General features: G+C 39.2%; 1 protein-coding gene across 1 annotated transcript in view; it reads right to left on the bottom strand.

Moving 5' to 3' along the window:
- Positions 1 to 52: 52 nt before the first annotated feature.
- grin3a (glutamate receptor, ionotropic, N-methyl-D-aspartate 3A) overlaps positions 53 to 21,980 on the bottom strand; it is a 101,135-nt gene continuing 79,207 nt past the window's right edge. Inside the window, exons 6-10 of the mRNA XM_015976536.3 lie at positions 14,260 to 14,375; positions 12,916 to 13,067; positions 8,611 to 8,772; positions 8,015 to 8,085; positions 53 to 974 (exon numbers count right to left, since the gene is read on the bottom strand). Coding sequence (XP_015832022.3) covers positions 413 to 974; positions 8,015 to 8,085; positions 8,611 to 8,772; positions 12,916 to 13,067; positions 14,260 to 14,375 — 1,063 coding nt within the window. The 3' untranslated portion in view covers positions 53 to 412. The remainder of the gene's footprint in view (positions 975 to 8,014; positions 8,086 to 8,610; positions 8,773 to 12,915; positions 13,068 to 14,259; positions 14,376 to 21,980) is intronic.

The following is a 21,980-nucleotide window of genomic DNA, read 5'->3' as shown; positions in this document are numbered from 1 at the left end:
TCAGCAGAAAAGGAAGGTCTGAGAAAAAAAATAAAAACCTAAAGGGATCAGAAAAGAGTTGAATTGAGGTTGAAAGGACAGAGAGAAAGCACACCTCTTTACTGACACAAGCTAGCAAAGCTTTCAGAACAGAATTGGGGCGAGGTTTCTCATTCGCCCTCATCCTGCTCTTCCTTTCAAATCGCATCTCAAATTCCAGAGGTCAGAAATTGTCCTGATTGAAGTCACAGAGCAGGACCTGATCCCTGGTCATCATTTAGGGAAACTCCTGAGCCTAATCGGGGATCTTGATGGCACAAGTAGGTGTTCCAACTCCAGAACCCAGGCAGGGACACATCCAGGACCAAGAGGTTTTGGAGATTAGTCCCATGTCGAGCAAGATTTCTCAGGATAAAAGAGAATGAGGCAAGCTTCAGAATTCTGGGAGTGTGTTTGTGTGTTGGTGAGTCTGCTGGTGGGACTGGGTATACTGAACAAACTGGTTGGATTGGTGTGTTGTGGTCTGACTGGGGACAGTCTGGTTTGTTTGCTGGTTTTCAGATTGGTATTGTTCAAGCTCTCGTTTCCTTCTCATGGCTGACTGCAGTTGCTGTTTAATTGCAGTTATTTGACCTTCGAGTTCTGATAGTTCCTGGACCAATGGACACCGGCTAACCTGGCCCAGACCATGGTCACCCATTCCCAGACCCCGACATGGCGTGATGCCCTGACCGGATCCTCCCTGACCCGGTCCCAGCACCCTCCCCAACAAATCTGAACGGCCATTAGAAGTAGTCACTATGGACATGTGTTTCTCCAGTAGGGGGAGAGTATGGGGATGAGGGAGAGGGGAAGGTGGTGGTGGAGGTGGAAGATCCTGAGAGGATGGTCGTTCCAGGTCATTCTGCTTGTCTTGTGGAAGAAACCTTCGCCTGTTGCAATGAGAGGATTTTGCAGGATTCCAAGAAGCTGATTGGTTGTTTCCCTCATTGCACCTGAGATAAGATACAAAAATGAAATGTCAAGAAGAAACTCTAAATGCCAAGGTGGAAGAACTCGTTATCATGTGACTGCATCTTTCTACTCAGAAGAAGTGTTGAAGTAAAGTGTAAGATAAAATCTGATTTTTTTGCACACTTAAATATTTGAAATCGACAAAGTTCAGCATCAGAAAATGATCACCTTAGTAAAATCAAAATGCAGATTTTAAGTTATAATTTTATTAAAGGAAAATGTATGTCCAAGCAGCCTGGTCTTGTGTCAAGAAGCAATTGCAAAATAGAGAAAAAATAGAGTAAACATAAAAAAGGGAGATTAACATTAATATAGATGTGACATATTGTGCCATCATGCATAAGAACACACACACACAGACAACATGCATGTTCTAGAAACATTTGAAAACTTCAAGTTTTTGCCCAAGTTCCCTATCATTACTGATCCCAGTGACCCATATAGCTTAAATGGAGGCTCACCTCAATCTATTTTGTTTGACTTGACTTAAGATTTCTAGTTTAAGTATGCTTTACTTAAGACATCCTTTTTCTATCTCTCCGTGATTTTATTCTGTTGTTTTGCTCCAGGGAGTCATAAAGGAACACAGCGATCCTGGTTCAGAGTTGATGTCATTGCCTTTGTCCTCTCTTCCTTTTCCTTTCACTCTTCATTCATAGTTGTGATAGGAACCTTGTGTTCATCTCCTTGGTGAAAATGTATTTATTTTTTAAATCCCCTTGAACATATGTGCTTTACCCCCTTCTTCATTGGCAGTATATTTGTGGACTTCCATGCAGTCATCGTCACCATGGGTCTGAAGAAAAGCTGAGCCTTAGTTTTATGCTTCACCAACCGTAGAATGTTTAGCTAGAGGCCGACTGATATTTCAGAAGCCTTGTTAGGCTCAAAAAGCATTGAGGGCTTAGCTCAGCCCAAAAATGTTCAGATTTCCACACATCGTTTGTGGAAATTAAAAGTTAGGAGGGAAAAGAATAAAATATCTGCTTTTGTCTCAGAAATAAAAAGTAAGGAAATAATCCAATATATGTTTATTTTTATTTCAAAGCTAGAAAAGTCAGGTCATGGATGAGGTCCTGCCTCAACTGGAGGAGTTAAAATATCTCGGGGTCTTGCCTCCTGGATGCCTCCCTGCTGAGGCTGAGGGCATGACCAACCTGGAGAAGACCCAAAGGAAGACCCAGAACACACTGAAGGGACTATGTTTCTCATCTGGCCAGGGAACGCCTTGGGATTCCCCCAGGGGAGCTGGCGCAAGTGGCTTGGGAGAGGTAAGTCTGGGCCTCTGCTTGACTACTGCCCCTGCGACCCGACCCTGTCTAAGCAGATGCAAATGGCTGGATGGATGGAAGCTAGGAAAGGAAATCAAATGTTTTGGCAGTAGTCCTTTAAAGGTGCAGTGTGTAAGAATAAAGTAAGATGGCATCCTGTGGTAAAAGTTGGTTACTGCAATCACTCACTCCTGTTTCATGAGTTTCATGACTTGCCAGTTTTGGATCAGCAGCAGAAGATTTTAGACAACAAGTAAAGACAAGTCATACACCGTGAGTAGATAAGTAGATAAATACATGGTCATATCTGGTGTTGGCACTCTCGTGGTTTACAGTGGGGAACACTTATTACGGTATTATGCTAGAGGAAGTGTTGGCTTTACTTGCTGTTATCTTGCTGTGATCGACTCATTAAAGGAAGCAACGCCACGATTGACTCATCATTCACTTCACACATACATTTCTCTGTAATATTGAGTTGATAGTAATTGAAAAAGTAGCTAACTACTATTTGCTTGTTATTCATTATTTGCATTGTTAGCCCAATGTTAGCCTTGAGCCTTCTCTATCTGATATTAGGGTATACAAAAAGATGCCATAGCTGCTCAGGAGTACAAGAAGTTACTTTTGGCTCGCTCTTGTTACTGGCTTCGATTCTTTAAACAACTCTGGAGTTTTTGCCAGCCGGAGTCAAGCTACAGATGCCAGCGCTGCAGCATTAGCTCACAGGAGACATGGCAACCCCACTACGTCTCTCCTTCCTTTATTTTAAAAGGAGAAAAACTGACAACCCCCGCAGCCGTCTGAAAATGAAATATTTTTCAGTATAACGTTCCTTCCAACATGATTGAAACATAAGACTGTTTTGGGATTATTTCACTGTAGAAATCTCACTATTCTTACATACTGCACCTTTAAATTAATAGAATAATTTGAATACTTTACTGTGCATGTTTGGTGTTGCACGTTAATGTCATGAAAGGATTAAAGCTACTTGAAAAAAATTTATATTAAATTATGTAAAATGTATTTCCTGTTTAATTTGCATGTCCTTGTAGTGTTTCTACACACACACACACACACACACACACACACACACACACACACACACACACACACACACACACACACACACACACACACACTTGAAATAATGTATTTTTTCCACTTAAGACGCACTTGCCATAATGATTTTTAAAAGCTTTTAAGCTACAGTGGTTACATTTGCTGAAGCTTAGCCCTCTTGAAATCAAAGGTCTTTTTTTGCCATGGAAAAAGTGGCAATAAGACTCTAATGAGATACATCTGACATCAAAGGTAAAGCATGACACTTCCAAATATAAGAACATGAAAGAACATTATTCTAGAGTGATATATCCACCTTTCAATGTGAGTGCACCTGTGCTGATAGCACAGCAACGGTGAAATAGGGAATCTTGTGGAAAGATATGTTTTATCAGATCTCTTAAGCTCTACTTCCTAAGATAACCACCACAGTTTCAGAAGCTTTTAAAGTAACACGAACAATGGATTAGCATCTGTATTTTGTGGCCAACTGAACTTCAAGCCAAGTGAAATGTCTCCTGAGATAGTCTCTAAAAAGTTTCTATAAATACTTGTCTTCCTGTCTAATGTTTGAAATCCTTGTTTTTGCTGCTTAATCAACACGCTGAGGTGTGTTCTACTGAAAACAGAGGTTACCCAAAAACACACATGTAAGTAAAGCTGTTCATCCACACTGCGTATAATGTATTTTTAAAGTTTTCCAATTTTCTTTTTACATTACGTGAATTTTTGTAAAAAAAAATCTTACCTACACCTAATTCTCCTTTTAATCCTAATGTTAGGATGTCCTTCACATCCCCACCTGTTCTTCTCAAAATGCAGCCCCCCTCAAGTTAAAGGAACTGTAATTCTGTATTCAGATACTGTTTTGAATTTTATTGTGAAATTGCAGGAAACACTGAAAGATGAGCTTCATTTGTCTGAAAGACTGTGGTCGTTTCTCTCAATGACATCAGATCTTTCTAAATGTGTTTCTGTGAAAGATGAACAACTCAGATCTCACCTGCTATAAACAGCTCAGAACAACCAGGTGTGAGACCAGTTACATTTCAAAACAATTTAATTCATATTCATACAAATGTTATCAGTTTCCACTTAGATTATAAACACAGTTATGTGGTTGTTTGATGCAAAGTGTAAAAGCAGCAGAGCTTCTGTAGAACTTCTGGCTGGAATGTATGCTTAGCTAACCATGAAATGTGTTGTTTACGGTGACGTAAATGCTACACAATAGTATTTGCATAAACTGCTATGGACAGCATATCTGTAACAAGCAAGCCATGAATTGTTCATAACATTCTGACAAAACCCCACAGCAAATTATGCATTTTTCACTTCTGCTTGATCTCTTAGATATATATATATATAACCTTTTATTTAAAGCTGCTTTTACCTAACCGTCTTTCATTCGATTTTTGGTATTTTATAATTTTATGACTTTTTTATCTTTATGATTTTATGACGTTATTTGTTTTGTTTTGATCTAAGTGAAGCACTTTGTGATTTTTTTGGTATGTGATGAGTGCTATATGAATAAAATGTACTTATTTACAAAACCAACAACAGAAGGACATAGGTGTGGGAGATTATTTTCATATTCAGCTTGCATGAAAAACTCAGAGTGATAACAATTATAATCAGAGAAAAACTTTGAAAAAAATTTCAGTCAACTACACCTTTGATAATAAATAAATTGGATAGATAAATAATGGTTTTAAACAGGCGCAAAGAGTTTCTCTTCTCACTCTGAGGGTAACAAGTGATCTGCCCCTATATGATGATTTTCAGCCTCAGCTTAGTTTTTCCTGTCAGAAATTACAAAAGAAAAATAAATGTATCCTGTGTGCTTTGTTGTCCTTGTTCCTTGTTTTTGCCTGACTGCCGCTACTCAGGCTGACTGGTTTCAACTTTTTCTCCCAATTACTTGTACCCCCTATGAAGCGTTATGTTTTGTCTTCCGGTGAATCCAGTCCTCTTCCCAGACGTGTCTTTATGCATTGGTGTTGTCTATCTCCAGTTCTGCCTACCTATTGCTATCTTAGGGTTTTCGATAATAAAAAACACACAGTCATGATTATTTAGTTCAATATTTAGATCAAAGTTACAATTATTCATTGAGTTTGAAAACACAATGGAATGTATGTTGTTTGCAAACACTTCACCACTAGAGAAACTGCAGTGAGGCTTGCCAAGGAAAATGATAAATGATCTGTGTAGACCTGTGAGTCAGAGGACTTCTAAGCGCTTTCCACTGCAGTGAATCATCCACACACACTTGCACACTCATGGTGGTGAGCTACATTGTAGCCACAGCAGCTCTGAGACACTGGCCACATCTGACCACCACTAGGCAAGAACACAACAGCAGAATTCTCTGTAAGGAGCTGGGATCAATCCTGCAACCCCCCGATTAAACTGGACAACTACCCTCTGAGAAGATGCTCCATGTTTAATCAAATAGTAACAGTTTTAATAACCGTTTCAATTATGATGTTGTAGCCAAACTCTAAACTGAGCAACAAAACTGATGAATTGTGCAGCCTAACCTTTTCATTCTAATTAGGAATAATTCCTTGATGCATTATTGTTGGTTGTAGCTTTGTTTCTTCAAAACTTCAGGATCCATACAGCATAGATGTTATAGATCAGTAGAATGTGGCGTAAATATTGTTTTATCCCGAACGTTCGTCTTGTCTAGCTCAGAATTAATAATTTCGTTTGGCCCTTCAAAAAAATGTAGGGTTTTAAATGGAGACTAGGCTGTTTTGGGTTGCTTTTAGCACCCCCTAGTATCCATTTAGTAGAACCAAAAGCAAAACTCATCTCCTCGCTGTGCGTTCGTCTTTTTAACACCTTAATCTAACAGCTGAAGTTTCTCCCCAGCCCTAATTAGTGTCTACCGGAGTGATTTATCACTACATTAAACAAATCAGCTGTGTTCATTATCTAAAACAAGCTAGAAACATGCTGGAGGCAGACTGCAGTGCAAGGTAGGTCAGCTCAATTTCAACAGACCAGAGTGGCACTCTGAAGTTGTAAATGCAGTATTCTGCCCACAGGGCGGTGGGGGTCTGAGTGACTATTCTTTAACCCTGTAAAGGGTCATTTTAGCACATACTGGTTCAAGAAGATGATTTACAAATTGCAAAAAAGTTGCCTAGTATCCCTTTAAAATCAATGTTCCCAATTATCTCCAACACCGGTGAGTTTATTTTTTCTTCCTTGTAAATTCAAGATTATTATAAACGTAAGAATGTTTAGCTTTGGATTAAAGTGATGGTTATAACTTGTTGAGTTTTCTTGCACATCCTCCATTTTGGCTTTAGACCTGTAAGAGATCCAACACTGGAACCTTTTTCACTGTAAATTATTCAGCATTAGATGTGAAGATCATCAAACTGCAGTGCATCGCGTACAAAGCAGATATTTGACACTGCTTCAAGTTTCTGTTGGAAGCTGACATTACGACGGTAATAATTCCTGACTTTTCGACAGCATGCAGGCAGGATGCAGAAGAGCTTGATTGAATGAGTGTAGCTATGCAACAGTAGGCAGTCTGTCCTCATTAGCATGGGCATCCTTCATGAGGACTTGTCTCTGTAATCATTACATGTATTTAATCCTCACTTTGAGGGCCCCAGCAGAGCGTCTGCTTCGTGTTGAGTACGGATAGATGGAAAATATCAGAGAAGCTGAATTCCTGAAGCAGTTAGAATAAGCCAACGTTTCAGTAAAAACTTACAAAATTCAAACAAAGACTTCATGACTTGCTCTGTCTCACTATTTCCCACATTACCCTGAGGTCAGCGTGAGATTATTTCCTCAACTTCCTCACATAATTGCTTTCCAACAGGCTGACCATTCTCTTTCATTTCTGATTAAAATGCGCCTCTTAACTGCCACTTGGATGTTAATTGATGTCACTTATTCTCTGTCAGATAATTTGGCCAATGGGGCATTTAAGTTTGGAGAATTGAGTTCCCGCTGGAACTGTGAATATGTGTTAGATTATGTCTCCCATATTTTATTTAGAGTGACACATAAATGTTTGATGACTTCCTTTTTACATCAAAGCAGTAGTGGTGCTCATTACATTTGCTGTGAAATACTATCACATTATTTAAAGGTCCAAAAGATATAAAAACAAGAAGACTGCAGTCCTTTAAGGACACATTATTGTTGACATTCATGTTTAGTGGCTGCCTGAGGGGAAAAAAGAAGCCATGTCTGATGGTAAATGACTTGTATTTGATGTAGCGCCTTCTGGGCGTTCTAGTTCTACAACCCCCCAAGGTGCTTTACAACACAACCTGTGATTCACCCTCTCACACACACATTCACACGCTGGTGGCATGCTGACAGTAGAGAGATTGTCAAGTACAGGCTCCACTGCTCTCTGAACAGCACCAGAAGGCAAAGCATGTTAAGTGTCCTGCCCAAGGAAAACGACTGCAACCGACGAGGCTTGAACCTGCAACCCTCTCGTTACAGAGCGAGCTCTTAGCTCATCTGCCACTATCGCCCCCAAATAAATAATTTCACATGCACTGTTCTGTTGAGTTGATCTTAAATGAAATGACTACAAATCCAACAAAGTAAAATGACGAATTAGTTACGTATCACACTGGTGCACTGATCTGTTCTATGCTGTTGCTTAGCAGAGGCTGCACAAAGAAAAGTTTTACCTTTTTTCGGGTTTGGCGACAGTTGGTAGTTTGTCATCAATGAAGGTGGAGTTGAGGGCTCGGTGTAATCTCTGGAAAAAAACAAATTAACTGAATCTTAAAGAAAAACAACTTTTCTATTTACAAAAACAGAAGTGATCAACAAAGTTGGAGTCAGAATTCCTTTGTAGGCCTAAAACAAATGGGGAACCTCTGCCAAATTTTAAAATAGAAATGTTTGTACCATATTTATGACAAATGATTGGCATAAATAAAGAAAATGGTGCCATGTTTCTTTAGTCTTTTGTCTTTGTTAAAAAGAGATTATTAGCAAACTTTGCTGGCCTAAACCAGTGATAGTTTGGGGTCACAACACAAGCACGATCATTTTTGATTAGAATAAAAAAACGATGCAGCTACTGATTGTGTGTTCAGCTAGAAAAAACAAGAAATGACTAAATTTAATTTCATAGCAAAGGAACTGTGACTGTAAATGTGTTCATGCTTGAAACTTGTAGGTTTTGTTAGGGTGCAATTTACTTCTACATACAGTTTTAAATCTTAGACTCAGCTCATGACTGTGAGAGTGCTGTGATGTGTTTTGTGTTGGCCGGTACCTGACTAGTGTGCAGCCAGTATGTGGAGCGTGGGTCTTTGACCCGTGGGATCACCAGCTTGTACACAATATGTTCTGCTATAGTGGTCAGAAGAGATAAGGCCACGCCCACACACAGCATCACAAACAGACCAGAAAAATGCTTTATTCCCATCTGCAGTGTCTGGGGAGGAGGAAAAAACAAGTGAGAAAGGACGTGAAGCAAATGTGGGGGTTTGCAGAAAGAGACAAACAGAAAATACATCAGCTAGAACCTTAAGACTTCCTGCTGCCACAATCGGTGCCCATTATAACAGAGGTTCACCTCAACAAAGTTTCCAAACATTCTCTGAAATTTGAAAACAAGATGGGGCACATGGGACCTTTCAAAAGATGTGGGTGAGAACACCTGTTAGAACCAAAGAAACTGGTAAATAGTAAGTAAATAAAATAAAAGGAGACCACTTTCTGTCAAGCCTGTTTCACACCAAGTGCAGAACGGATGTGGTCCAAGATCTGTACGGCTTCTGGACGGACTCCCATTCGCACTGGCTGTGGTTCCTCTGCTGATTGTCTCCAGGAGTCTGATCCCACAAAAGCACTAAATGATTAGAGATTTGACATATTATGTTTAAAGATATTGCTATCGATCTTAACAGCGTGTTTGTCGTGTTCATGTCAAATTAAACTGATCACAAAACACAGATTTACTTTCTTTATTTCGTTTTCCTCATCCAACCCCCACAAATCCCTGTGTGTTGTCCTGCAGCACTCCCGAAGGACAGCAGGTAAAACAAGACAAAAAAGTCTGACGTGTTGTGTAAAAACTGCTGTTTTTAGCATATATTTCAGGTCTGACGTGTTGCTACCAGACGTACAGTGTGAGCAGTCAGGTTGCATCCGAGAACTGGGTCGTGCAGTGTGAGCACATGACTCGTGACATCTGCCCTGCGAGGAAGTCGTACAGTTTGAGCTGATGCTGAGTGCTACGAGTGAAAAAGTCTCACAGTGTCCGCCCAGCTTTACTTTCAGTAATTTAGAACCAACTCAGTCCGGTTTTTAACCAGAACTGTGTTTTCAGACACACCACTTTTGTACCGGAACTTGTCCTTTCGACTGCCTTCACGCAGGAAAGAGTTCCAGATGTCTGGGGGGGGGGGGGGGGGGGGGGGGGTTCGGACTTATGTTAAGCATAATTCTGCGCACACGAAGACGCATAAGAGACCTGGATGATGAAGCTCAATGGTTAAAGGAATCACGGAAGCGGTGTGAAGCGCTCCGTCACGCGTCTAGATGGTACCGTAGGAGGCGAGCTGCCATGGTTCGCCGCATGCTGCAGGAGCGGGCTATCTAGGTGCGCACAGCGTCCTCCGGTCCCCTCCTCTTCCCCCTCCTCCCTGTCCGGAACTTGACCTCACCGGTCTGAAGTAGCCACCTTGTCCGTGACAAGTCCGGACCTGTTACTAGGGGCATCGTCCGGTTTAATTACGGAAAACGTTATCCGGATGTTTGTATTCAGACACAAAGGTCTTAAGGACAGAGTCCTGAACATTTCCGTTTTTCATGGCCTGTCTGAAGGGGGCTTAGTCCTCTCACATTTGGCAAAATGACCTGGATAATGCAGCACATCATTAGCCTAGTGAACTAGACCAAATTCTTGCTTTGCAAAGTTTGGTCTAGGCACGCTCCATTGGAACCTCCGCAGCTCCTACAAGGACTCTGGCTAGCCAATCACAGCTTTCTAGAGGGGTTTCAAACACATAAAGAGCTGTGATTGGTCCATAATGGTGGGCCAATCATAGTGCTTAAGATCTGCTAAGATCTGCTTAGTGAACAAATCACAGAGCTTTATCCGCTTTGTGGGCCAATCAGGGCACTCTATATGCCTGGTGGGTGGGATGATGCAACAGAGTGAAACAAGAGTATGTCACATTCATTGTCCAGTGGGATGCGGAGATCATTTGAAAGACAACGGTAGAACCCGCCCCACAACCGAGAGCTGTCAATGGATCGTTGCCAGACTAAATAATACATTTATTTAGTCTGGCTTGCCAGGCTAGCACATCATGTGACCTTTGTGTGAATTCATCTGTCCTCCCCCTGCTGATTCCTCTGGCAATGGCCACATTTACAAATGAAGGGATGCTAATTGGAGCCATCAGAGTCATCAGTGTGGACCTCAGGACTTCAGGGGGGATGTTGAAATTCTTGGGACTTCTAGTTTAACGTAGAGGAACAGCGGCTCCCGCCTTCAGCCAATAGAAATCACAATCCCTCTCCTTTTTGTTGTTACCTACAACTCATGATCATTGGTGATTTGTTGTGGGACTTTTTGGAGATTTGGAGATGCTTATCGTCATCCCGACTTTTTTTTCCCACACTTTACAGCTGAAGATTGTATCAAGATGATCATCATCCACAAAAAAGCAAAGACGTCATCTGAAGCTTCACAATACCAAGAAATTCCACCTTTTGTGTCTGCCCTAAAATTCTGTTAATAGAAGTTATAAACAGAGCTGGTAGCATCCCTGGTGGAGCTGAAAACACAAGTATGGTTTACGACTGGAAATGTCAACGAAGATCTGACATCAGTTTGGTAAGGAATCGAACTTCCAAAGAGTCAAAAGCCTTCACCAAGTCAGTACAACACAAAGATCCTTTACTTCAGGTCTGGACATGGCACAAATCACTACGGTAGTGGTGGCTGCATTACAAATGCATGACAGATTAGATTCATCATTGCAGTTGGAAGGCTAGGCATTATGAAACACAACATTTTTCATTTAAAAGCTGAACAAAACAGACAACTGTAGCTTGAGGTTGCTGGGGGGTTTATTTAAAACTTTGAATGTGTTTGCATGCATGCAGCAACTGTTGAGGTAACATTTTGCTTCAGACTCACCATGCTGAAGAATCATTATTTCGGTGCTGCTTTGCATGGGTTAGCATTACAGCAAGAATTAAATATATCAACAAGGCACATGGGTGTTTGCTAATTATGCATGGTGGCGCAGATGTTAGCACGGTTGCCTCGCAGCAAAAAGGTTGCAGGTTCGAAACTCGACTGCAACCTTTCTGTGTGGAGTGTCATGTTCTCCTCATTTATGTGTGGGTTTCCACCACGTACTCCGGTTTCCCCCACAGCTCACAACATGCCCTATAGGTTAACAATTGAATGTCGCTCTGGATAAAAGTGTCTGCCAAATAAATAAACATAAACTGTTGGTAACAGACCCATGAAGGAATCTATCTTTCTCCCTGAAATAAAAAAAATAAAAATAAAAATAAAAAAACAGCACAGCAAAGAAAGAAATAAAAAAGTAGAAAATGTTGAGCAGGCTTGTGAGTAATTCATCTCATCCTGCTTTCATCACAGAGTTAACCTGTGGCTCTCTCTAACTGTAGGCAGCACAGAATTAGACAGAGCCTACCATTTTAAATCTAAGATTTTAAGCATCCAAAGATTTAACATAATATTTAATTTTGTGAGATTACAGCAAAAAACAGCTGAACATTGCTGCGTGGCATTCATTCAATGGCTGATAGATGAAGCAGACAAAAATAGAACCTTGCTGCTTATAATTGCTTGCAAACTGAGTGATGATGTTGAAAAGTGGAAAGTACCTGAAGCTCTCTAAGATGCCTGCTGCTGCAGATGGGATCTACCTCCCATTCAACTCCTTTACATGGAAAATGGCTCACTTTTGCCAGACGGATTCTGTGGAATTGCTACGTGCTGCTTCAACTGCTGATATGAAACTCATAAGATTGTAATTTACAATCAAACTTCATATTACAAATTCAGGTGATGCTGCAGTTTGCTGGACAAGACTTGAGGACATATTAACAGGATGTAGCAGAAATGTAACTGCTGAGAAGTGCCAGACCAAGCAGGACAATACGTTAAAAACGTTTCGAGTTGTTCTGTGTGCAGTTTTTACTGAGTCAGGAAGTGTTTTGTGAGTTTACAAAATCATGGCTGGTTGAAGGGATGGCCAGGCTGTTAAAAGAGCTAACTGCCTGGTAATAACAGAACAGATTAGACATATTTTGGTAAACAGCTTTTCAACAGATGAAGGGTCAGAGACCGAGTCCCAAATTAGAAAGGAGCAGTAACTGTACATGAAGGTTGTGGAGAGCAGAAATTGCATTTTGAGAGTTAAACCTGAAAAGTCATTAAGCTACAAGACAAATCTTCAGCATCACAAGCTGCAAAATAGAAAAACCCCCTTCATCTCTTCTGTTGACAAGAAATTCATCTCCATGCATAGTTAATTTTAAACACAGACAGTTCATCTTGTGTCAGCTCTACACCAGCAGCACTTACCTCAGTCACAGCAAAGCTGCGCTTCCCGCAGGGCACGACCTTGTACCATTTGTCATGCAGCATGTCCATGAAGCCATCGGATTTGTACTGACTAACCAGCTCCGAGAAGTTTGATGTGAGCGGGGAGTTCTGGGGAAGGCCGATGCCGTAGCCTGCCAGTGGCAACACACACACACACACACACATACACACACACACACACACACACACACACACACACACACACACACACACACACACACACACACACACACACACACACACACACACACACACACACACACACACACACACACACACACCATGAACTTCTTATTTCATCTTTTGTGTTCTCTGCTAGAGAGGCTGCTGAGGATATTTAAAGTTGGAAACCAACTCCATATAAAAAATTTGTTAAACAAAGCAGGTACTTAACGTCAGTCTATCTACGGATGCCAGGAGAGTGTGACAAATTCTGCCACAGCCAATTACAAAAGTACCTTGGCCACACTGATTGATTTGTATTGTAGCCTGGAGGCTTAAGGGTGCATTAAGTAATTACCAACAGCACTGGAATATGGGGCTGCTGCAGCCTGTAATGGAAGCAACTGCCATGGGAACATTTTCACAGTGGGAGGAAGAGGTTTGCTAAATGGACCAGAGATTACCGATAGACAGTAGAGAGAATGTAAGCTTTTGAAAGCCAAAAGATTAACTATTGTGCAAAGTCTGAGTGATTGATATTGTTAAATTTAGGGCTCTTGTAAAGTTCTCGCTGTGGGAGTGTTTAACTGATGCAGAAAGGCCTCTGCATGATCAAAATCAGGGCAAATAATCTATGTAAATGTGAATTTTGCTGTGGTGCCAGGTTTACTAGATCAAAATGGCAAAATGTTCAAATTTCAAAAAGTTCTCTATCTGAACTGAGTGACCACACATGTAAGTAAAGCAAAAATTGCTTCCTTTTTTAGATGTTTGCTGAAGGAATATTCAGAAATGGAAAAGGATGTAACTGAAGGATTTGACTCTGTGAGAGAGTTTCTGTAAGCAGGTGAAAGAGATTAAAATAAAGTGTTTTTTGGAAACAGTGAGTTATTTTAAAAAACTTTTACAAAACCAGGGTAAAAATAAATCACAAACAAACAGAGTTAGTGGTCTGCTTGAGCAAATTTAATAAAATTAATCCCAGTCATTTTCATAACAATGGCATCAAGCAAGTCAGTAAACTATTATGAACTCCTTCCTATGACATTCTGATCTAATGTGATATTTACATTTTACCATCTTTTACATTTAGCTAAATGCTCAGGATAATTTATGTTCCTAAACATGCAAGTTATTTTTAGCATAAAAATAACAAATTACCTTCGATTGCAAAGGGTTTCCCAACCGTCAGTGTTTTACAGTCTGCATCTATGGAGACCTCATAGTCCAACAGGGCTTTGTCCATGATGAAAGCATCTAGTTTCTGGGGATCAGCCCTGGAATTGTACAGGATAAATATTTATGTTCACAGTTTTAAAGCTTAGGTCACATGAACAACAGGCAAAGCTTGTTGTTACTTGTACAACGATCCAAATGGGAATGACTTCCAGCCAAAAGAAACAAGAGTTTACATTTTGTGGATCGTAGCTGAAGTACAATAATGAGCTGATGAATACTGAAGTCATCAGCATGCAGTGCATCTAAAATGACCACTCACTCACTCACTCACTCACTCACTCACTCACTCACTCACTAATCACTCACTCACTCACTCACTCACTCACTCACTCACTCACTCACTCACTCACTCACAGACTCATTTTCTTAACCACCTATTCCTCAGTAGGGTCACTGGGAGTAGGAACCTATCTCTAGTTGTATACTGGTGAAGGTTCTCATCCAGTTCATGTAATCCAAAGGGGTTCGAATGAAATCAACTGGACTTCTTTGGTTTCTTGTAGATGTTTTACTTCTCACCTGAAAAATAAACTACATTACAATAGAGGGGGAGGCCTCAGGTTTCACTTTTCCATCACCTACAATGCAGCTCTGAGCCTAACTCCCAAACAATTTCAGTCCAGGTCACACACCCTGGCATCTCATCAATACAACAATTTCCGCACAATAGATGCTAACAACTCCACCGACTCATCAGGTAATTTCTGCTCATTAAGCAACAATAGACAACTATAGATTATAAGCGTGACCCTCACATCTTCCAGTCAGACTTGACAAAGCTCCTTGGATGAAAAGTGAAATTTCTTCAAGGAACAAAATAAGTCAAGTTGCCTTCATTTGAACCCTTTTGGATTATCTCTAGTAGTCATTGATCAACAGGTGGGGGACACCCTGGACAGGTCTCCATCCCATCACAGGGATATACAGAGACAAAAAACAGCCACTCACTCACACCTAGTGACAATTTAGGGTCTCCAGTTAAAATTAACATAACCAATTTGGGAGGAAGCCAAAGTACCTGGAGAAACCCACACACACGGGAAGAACATCTTAACTTCATGCAGAAAGGTTGCAGCTGGGTTTGGACCAGCAAACTTTCTTGTTGCAAAATTTCTATCATCTGGGCCACAACGTAGTCCTTTGCAAACACTTCTCAAGCTTAAAAGTAAATTGTTCTTTGAGCTTCTATTTAGCATTTTGCAACTTTGCTGGGACTCAACGTCCCAGGAGCCCGGATAAATGCCAAACTCAACCCCATAATAAAAGCATACAATCAAAAGACTGGTTTTCCTCGTTCACTCAGCCAGGACATAAAGATTAAAGTAGATGCATGCTGACTGGTTGCAGTGCAGGCCAGGGTGGCGGCACAGACAAGGAAGCATGCAGCCATGCTCTGTTGTCTGGGTATCAAGCTGTCATTCGTTTAAAGTCTGGATATTATCAGTACATCCTGGAATATGAGTGGTCCAACATTCTTCTTTGTTGTTTTCCTCTCATTCAACAAGGATGTTAGCAGCATATTGGGCTAGAGTTAGCAGTGACCCAGCCTGGCGTTGTTCTGCAGTTAGTGTAACCATGACCAACATTTATATGTTGCAAACTTTAAAGTGGGTTGGAACATGCAAATTTAAGGAGGTGCATATCTAAGCTTATAAAGTGTTAAATCAGCGTTTCTCAGAGTGAACCGTTTCTGCCTTGTCTTTACAACATTATTAATTTACATAGGAAAGCAGGTCAGAGAGGGCACAGGGTTCGGTAAGCTACATTAAACACCTAGCCTGGCAAGCCAGACTAAATAAATGTATTATTTACACACTTTGCAAAGCAAGAATTTGGTCTAGTTCACTAGGCTATCAAACACCAAAAGCTACTCACATTTAATGGCAGCAAGGTAAACGTGGCTTTAAATTATAGTTCTCATTTGATATGACACAGACACACATATATATATTTTTAATGTATAGTAGGATATTATATTTTTCCCAAACCTGTACTTCCAAGCTGTATTGCCCAAGATATTATCTGACTCAGCTGAAAATTTATAAGGGAGAGTCTCCAAAGCATCTCAAAATGTTTGCATGGGTTCTGGGGTTATTTTGCACAATATGTAAACTATTTATCTCGTGTTTCTTTCCAAATAATCACAGAGTCATTTTGAAACCCCTCCTGAATCTTTCTTGCAAAAGCTGCTGTTGGAGCAAAAGAATGAGGGACAATCTTGGGAGTAGTTGGTGACCTAACCCAAGGTGCTGAATACTATATAAAAACATAAATATTTGTCAAAAAACATAATTAAGGCAGTTTGTGACCAATTTGCAACAAGGAAACCTCTTTGTTTGTTACTAGTTGACAACAGCTTCAGCCCATACAATACTCGCTAGTCAGATGACTTCATTTCTTTTAATGTCTACTACAATTCCTCTTCACTCAAAGTTAAAAGTGATTATAAGCACAAATCCAGTTTTAAGTTAACTAAACTGTTTGGTTTCAGACCAACTTTTTATGTTTCAATACGTTTTCACGCATGTATGTCTAGTGCATGTGAAGAAATCAACAATAAAGCTATCTCTCACTGTCTGGTTTGGGTCAGCCACAAAAATGGAAAAATGCTATTAAAACCGCAGAAAAAATCATTGGTGCCCAACTGCCCTCTGTCCAGGAACTGTACATCAGCAGGACCAGGAAAAAGGCAGTGAATATTGTCCAAGATGCCACACATGCTGTATCTACTCTCTTCCATCTCCTCCCATCTGGCAGACGCTATAGATCACTGTACACAAAAACTACCAGACACAAGAACAGTTTCTTCCCTTCAGCCATTTCTCTCCTGAATCTGTAGATTCTTTTACCATCCTTTTATTATAGGTTTTAATACTTATTCAGTATGCTTATGGATGTGTGTGTGCGTGTGTGTTTATGCATACATGTATATATGTGTGTGTATGTATGTGTGTATGTGTTTGTAAATGTACATGTGTGTGTGTATATATGTTCTTATGTGTTTTTATGTATTTTTATTCTCATTTATTGTAGTTGTTGTATGTTTTTAGAGAGCAAAGATCTACCAAAGCTAAATTCCTTGTAAATGTAATTTTACTTGGCCAATAAATCTGAAATCAGAAATCTGAATCTTATCTGTAAAGGACATATAAATAGAAAGCCCTGAAAGATGTAGTCAGGATTCTAAAACGAACTTTAAAGTTTATGGGTAACCAGTGCAGATGCATTAGAATAGGAGTGATGTGTGCTCTTGTGTTTGCTTCAGTTAGGAGTCTTGCTGCAGAGTTCTGAGCCAACTGAAGGCAGCCAAGGTTTTTTTTTGTTTAAAACTTGTGAAAAGTGTGATACAGTGATCTAGACAGGAGGTGATAAAGACATGGATAAGCATTTCAAGTTCATTTTTTTACAACAACCTTCACAGTTTGGAGATGTTTCTTAAGTGATTAAAAACAGTTTCAGACCAATGTTTTGGAGTGGCCTTCAAAATACATTGATTGGTCAAAAACAACTAAATTCCTCAAGTTTGACTTGATGACAGAAGTTAAGTGACCAAGTTGTTGACTAATCAGGACAACCACGCTCTCAGGGGCAATGATCAGACATTCAGTTTAACTGAAGGAAGTTATCTTTTAGAGCTAGTGATAGCTGATATGGCTCAGAATCCTTAAAGGAGCAGCAGAGCTGAATGTCATCTGCAGTTGATAGGAGACTTCCTGAAAAGAATCAATCATCTGCCCAACAGGGTATATATATATATATATATATATATATATATATATATATATATATATATATATATATATATATATATATATATATATATATATATATATATATATATATATATATGTATGTATATATATATATATATATATATTATATATATATATATACACACACACACACACACACACACACACACACACACACACACACACACACACACACACACACATATGTATGTGTATAGATGACAGAGCCATGTGGTACCCCACAGAACAGATCTGACATGATTCGGTTTATACAGACAGTAATATTTCTGTTAAAAAATTCTGTTAGGTCTGTAATTTATAGGCTGATATGAGTCCAGTCTGGGTTTGTTACAGATAGCTTTAACAACTGCATGTTTGAAAACAGATACAGATACAGAGCTAGATTGGAGAAATAGATTAATAAAATCCACAATGCGTGGGTCAATTTGGTCAAAGACCCTAGGAAGCAAAGCAGTTGGAAGAATATTAACAGGGCATGAATTTGGTTACATATTTTCCTAAATAAGACAAATGGTCCATAAAATTTACAGGAGTAAAGAAGAATCATGATTGGGAGAAATGTGGTTGGATGGGAGAATGGGGTCAAAAAAACGTGCTCTGATTTCTGTTTATTCTATTTATTCCATTTTATTCTCTTGAGAATATAGGTAAAGTGTTAACTGCAATTAATGATAAAACAACCAGAGTAAAGGCATAAAATGAATGAAAAGGAAACAAATAGGGCATGAAGAGCAAACTTTTTTATTCAGAACTTTTCAAAAATTGCTAACAGCAGGTGGAAAAAGAATCAATAACTTTCTCCTCACCTTTTACCTCATCTGAACCTCACAAGCACCGATCTTTTTCTGTGTGTTTTCCGCTCCTTTTTCCTGACCACCACCTGCCTCTAAAATCAAAGCCTGCCTACACGTTTTCCGGGTTTATTTGTATTCCTTACTAGTCGGCTGCACAAAGTTGAAATATTAATTCACAACGCTCTCAGAGAGGCTTTTACAAGTTAATTCTAAAATCCGTCTTTCTTAAAGCTGCACCCAGCTGGGATAATGAACGCTGAAAAAGGCCTTTCAAGTTTTACTGTATGTTTCAATTTTCATCATGTATGTTTTAAATCCCTCTCCATCTTCTAACCTCATTTAGGCTGCTAATGATCTCATTACCAAATAAACCTCCTCAAAACAAACACAATGCAAAATCTCAATTTCTACTTGATACGAGCTGCCTGCTTTATCTTCCTTACGTATTGCATTAAGCTGTTGCTGACAGGAATGCTGAGTTAGCTAAAATACACTCAAAGTACAATGACACATCAGAAAACTTAGAAATAGAAAAGCACTCCCAAAATACCCCAAAGTATTACAGTGACATGCTATTGAGAGTATGCAGTATACACACTCACATTCCATAACATGATATATAGAAAACAAGAAGTGACTGCTGCAACATGAGAAGACTCTAGGGGGTAGAATGGAGTGACAGCTGCCTGTTTCAAAAACAAATATTATTTGACACTAATTTCAGAAAAAAAAATCATTTAATATATAATCATTCAACAATACTGAAATTGTTCATGATTTTGACATTTTTTGAGACGTACCTGTATCTTTGTTCATATTTGAAATGTTGAAAGTCAATTACATCTCCATATAATTTCAATCTCCATCAGAACTCAATAATTTAGACACAATCCTACTGAATTTCAAAAGATGTCATCTGCGTATGACAGACCAGGAACTTTCACCAGGAATGATTTTACGCATTTGTGGTCTACTTAGACCCGGTGATTGTCTCAGGATGTTGGAGCGATACACCAACAGGTTGGTCATACTGAGCATCAGTCAGTGAAAGCAAGCAGGGGGGAAATGTGCAGTTTTTATGTTTATGTTTATGTTTATGTATTTAGCAGACGCTTTTGTCCAAAGCGACTTACAAGTGATTTTTATTTATGAACCATTCCAGAAATAAATGTTCAATATTTCTTTTCATGTTTCACTTTAATGAGTATAATTTTTTAAATTTATTTTCAGAAAATGTTGTCCTGTTTGCAATTTTAGAGCTTGATAGTAAAACATTAAACATAAAATCTAAAAGCATGTTTTGGGATTCTGAAAAAAAAAAACTTTAATCATTAATTTACAAGCAGGTAACTGTTTATTCACTTTAATAGTTAGATAGTATGTGAAATTTTATAATCAATAACTTTGATTTTTCATTTTATGTTTTAATGTATGCAATGGCTGTGAAGGCTTAAAGAGGCAATGTATAGTTTTACCATTCATTTATGGAAACATCCATCAAAATGTTGTTGAAAATTTATGAAATGATGCCCAGTTGTCGAAAAAAATTGTCAGCTTAGTAACATATAATCTCAGAAATAAGGCCTAAAATACATGGGAGAGGGTCTACGTATTAGATGCCATGTTTTCTTCTACGAGAGCCCATGAGGACAAAATGCATTTACTGTTTTGTAACAAATGGTTACAAAACTTTCGTCATTCTTAAATGTTGTTGTTTTACACATTTACCTCTTCACTTATTGCCAGTAATGAAAGGGTCTGATGTGCTCATCATTTTACTAAAGATGGTACTCCCCAGAGCTTTTTACCCTAATGGGCATCTGTTGGTCAAGTCTTACTCCAACACAAAAATACTGCTTCCTTGCAACGATTTAAGTATCTACCCCCTCCTATCGCCAGGAAAAATACACAATGTCACTTTAACATTGAGTTAATGCAACCATTTTCAGTTTAGAACGTTTAATGCTTTTTGCATTGTAAAAAAAAATCTGTTTATAATGTTTTACATTTAATATTGATTTGAGCTGCTTCCTGTGTAGCTCCATTAAAATTGGTAAATGAGACATTCAAGAGCCTTAAATAAAGATTAAAAAGGCTTTAACCCTTTTGTTGTGTTAGGGTAAAACTTGACCCGTTTTCAAGTTTAACTGTGTAAAAAGTTCACTTTCCTTTTTTGTCCTGGAATGAGGCTTCATCTAATCCTCAGACACACCTATTTAAATGCAGCAAAATCTATTTTCAAAATTTTAGCTAATTCTAAAGGTCTCAAAAAATGAGTTACATCTGTGGTGTTATGGTTCCAAAATGACCCGACAGAGAAAACTGGCTGTTGTTTGCATCACTTAACCCTCTCAGGCTCAAAATAAGTTTTGATAAAAGGATGAACAACTAAGTCCTTCAGGGGTACTTCTGAGTTGATAAATGCTCATGAAATACGTATGTGGAGTAACCAGGTAGGTAGATTTTAACTGTTGCAAATCTGCAACGCCTGCCTCCAGAGGGTTAAAAGCTATGGGTTGCTCTGAGGATTAATTATGGCCCAATGTGCACAGTTATGGCCCACATCACACACACACACACACACACACACACACACACACACACACACACACACACACACACACACACACACACACACACACACACACACACACACACACACACACACACACACACACACACACACACACACACTGTTTTTTATCACAATCTATGAGCTTTTTTATATGCAAGCAACAAATGGCTTTTGCGACTATTAAGCTTTAAGCTTGGTTTGTTTTCATTGCTTCCAGTGTTTAGATTATGGTTAATTCAGAACAACATACCTGCGCTAACACCATATTATTTTCAATGTTCAGTTTATGATCAATGCATGTGCATGTGCACGCACACAGCCACACACACAGTGTTGTTTATCATTGTTCATTTTATGGTTGAATTGTTGGGTTAATTGGTCTGGTTAAATAAAAGTTGGTTTCATGGAGAAAAAATGACTTGTTGTCTTTATCCTACCATTTATCTATGCGGGTCTGTTTTGACCCGGAACACCTAAAATGACACTATTGCTAATAATTTG

Source organism: Nothobranchius furzeri, chromosome 6, assembly GCF_043380555.1.
Source record: "Nothobranchius furzeri strain GRZ-AD chromosome 6, NfurGRZ-RIMD1, whole genome shotgun sequence".
In the NCBI taxonomy this organism is placed as follows: domain Eukaryota; kingdom Metazoa; phylum Chordata; class Actinopteri; order Cyprinodontiformes; family Nothobranchiidae; genus Nothobranchius; species Nothobranchius furzeri.
The sequence above is the reverse complement of the archived record's forward strand: the minus strand, read 5'-3'. Positions and strand labels throughout refer to the sequence as shown.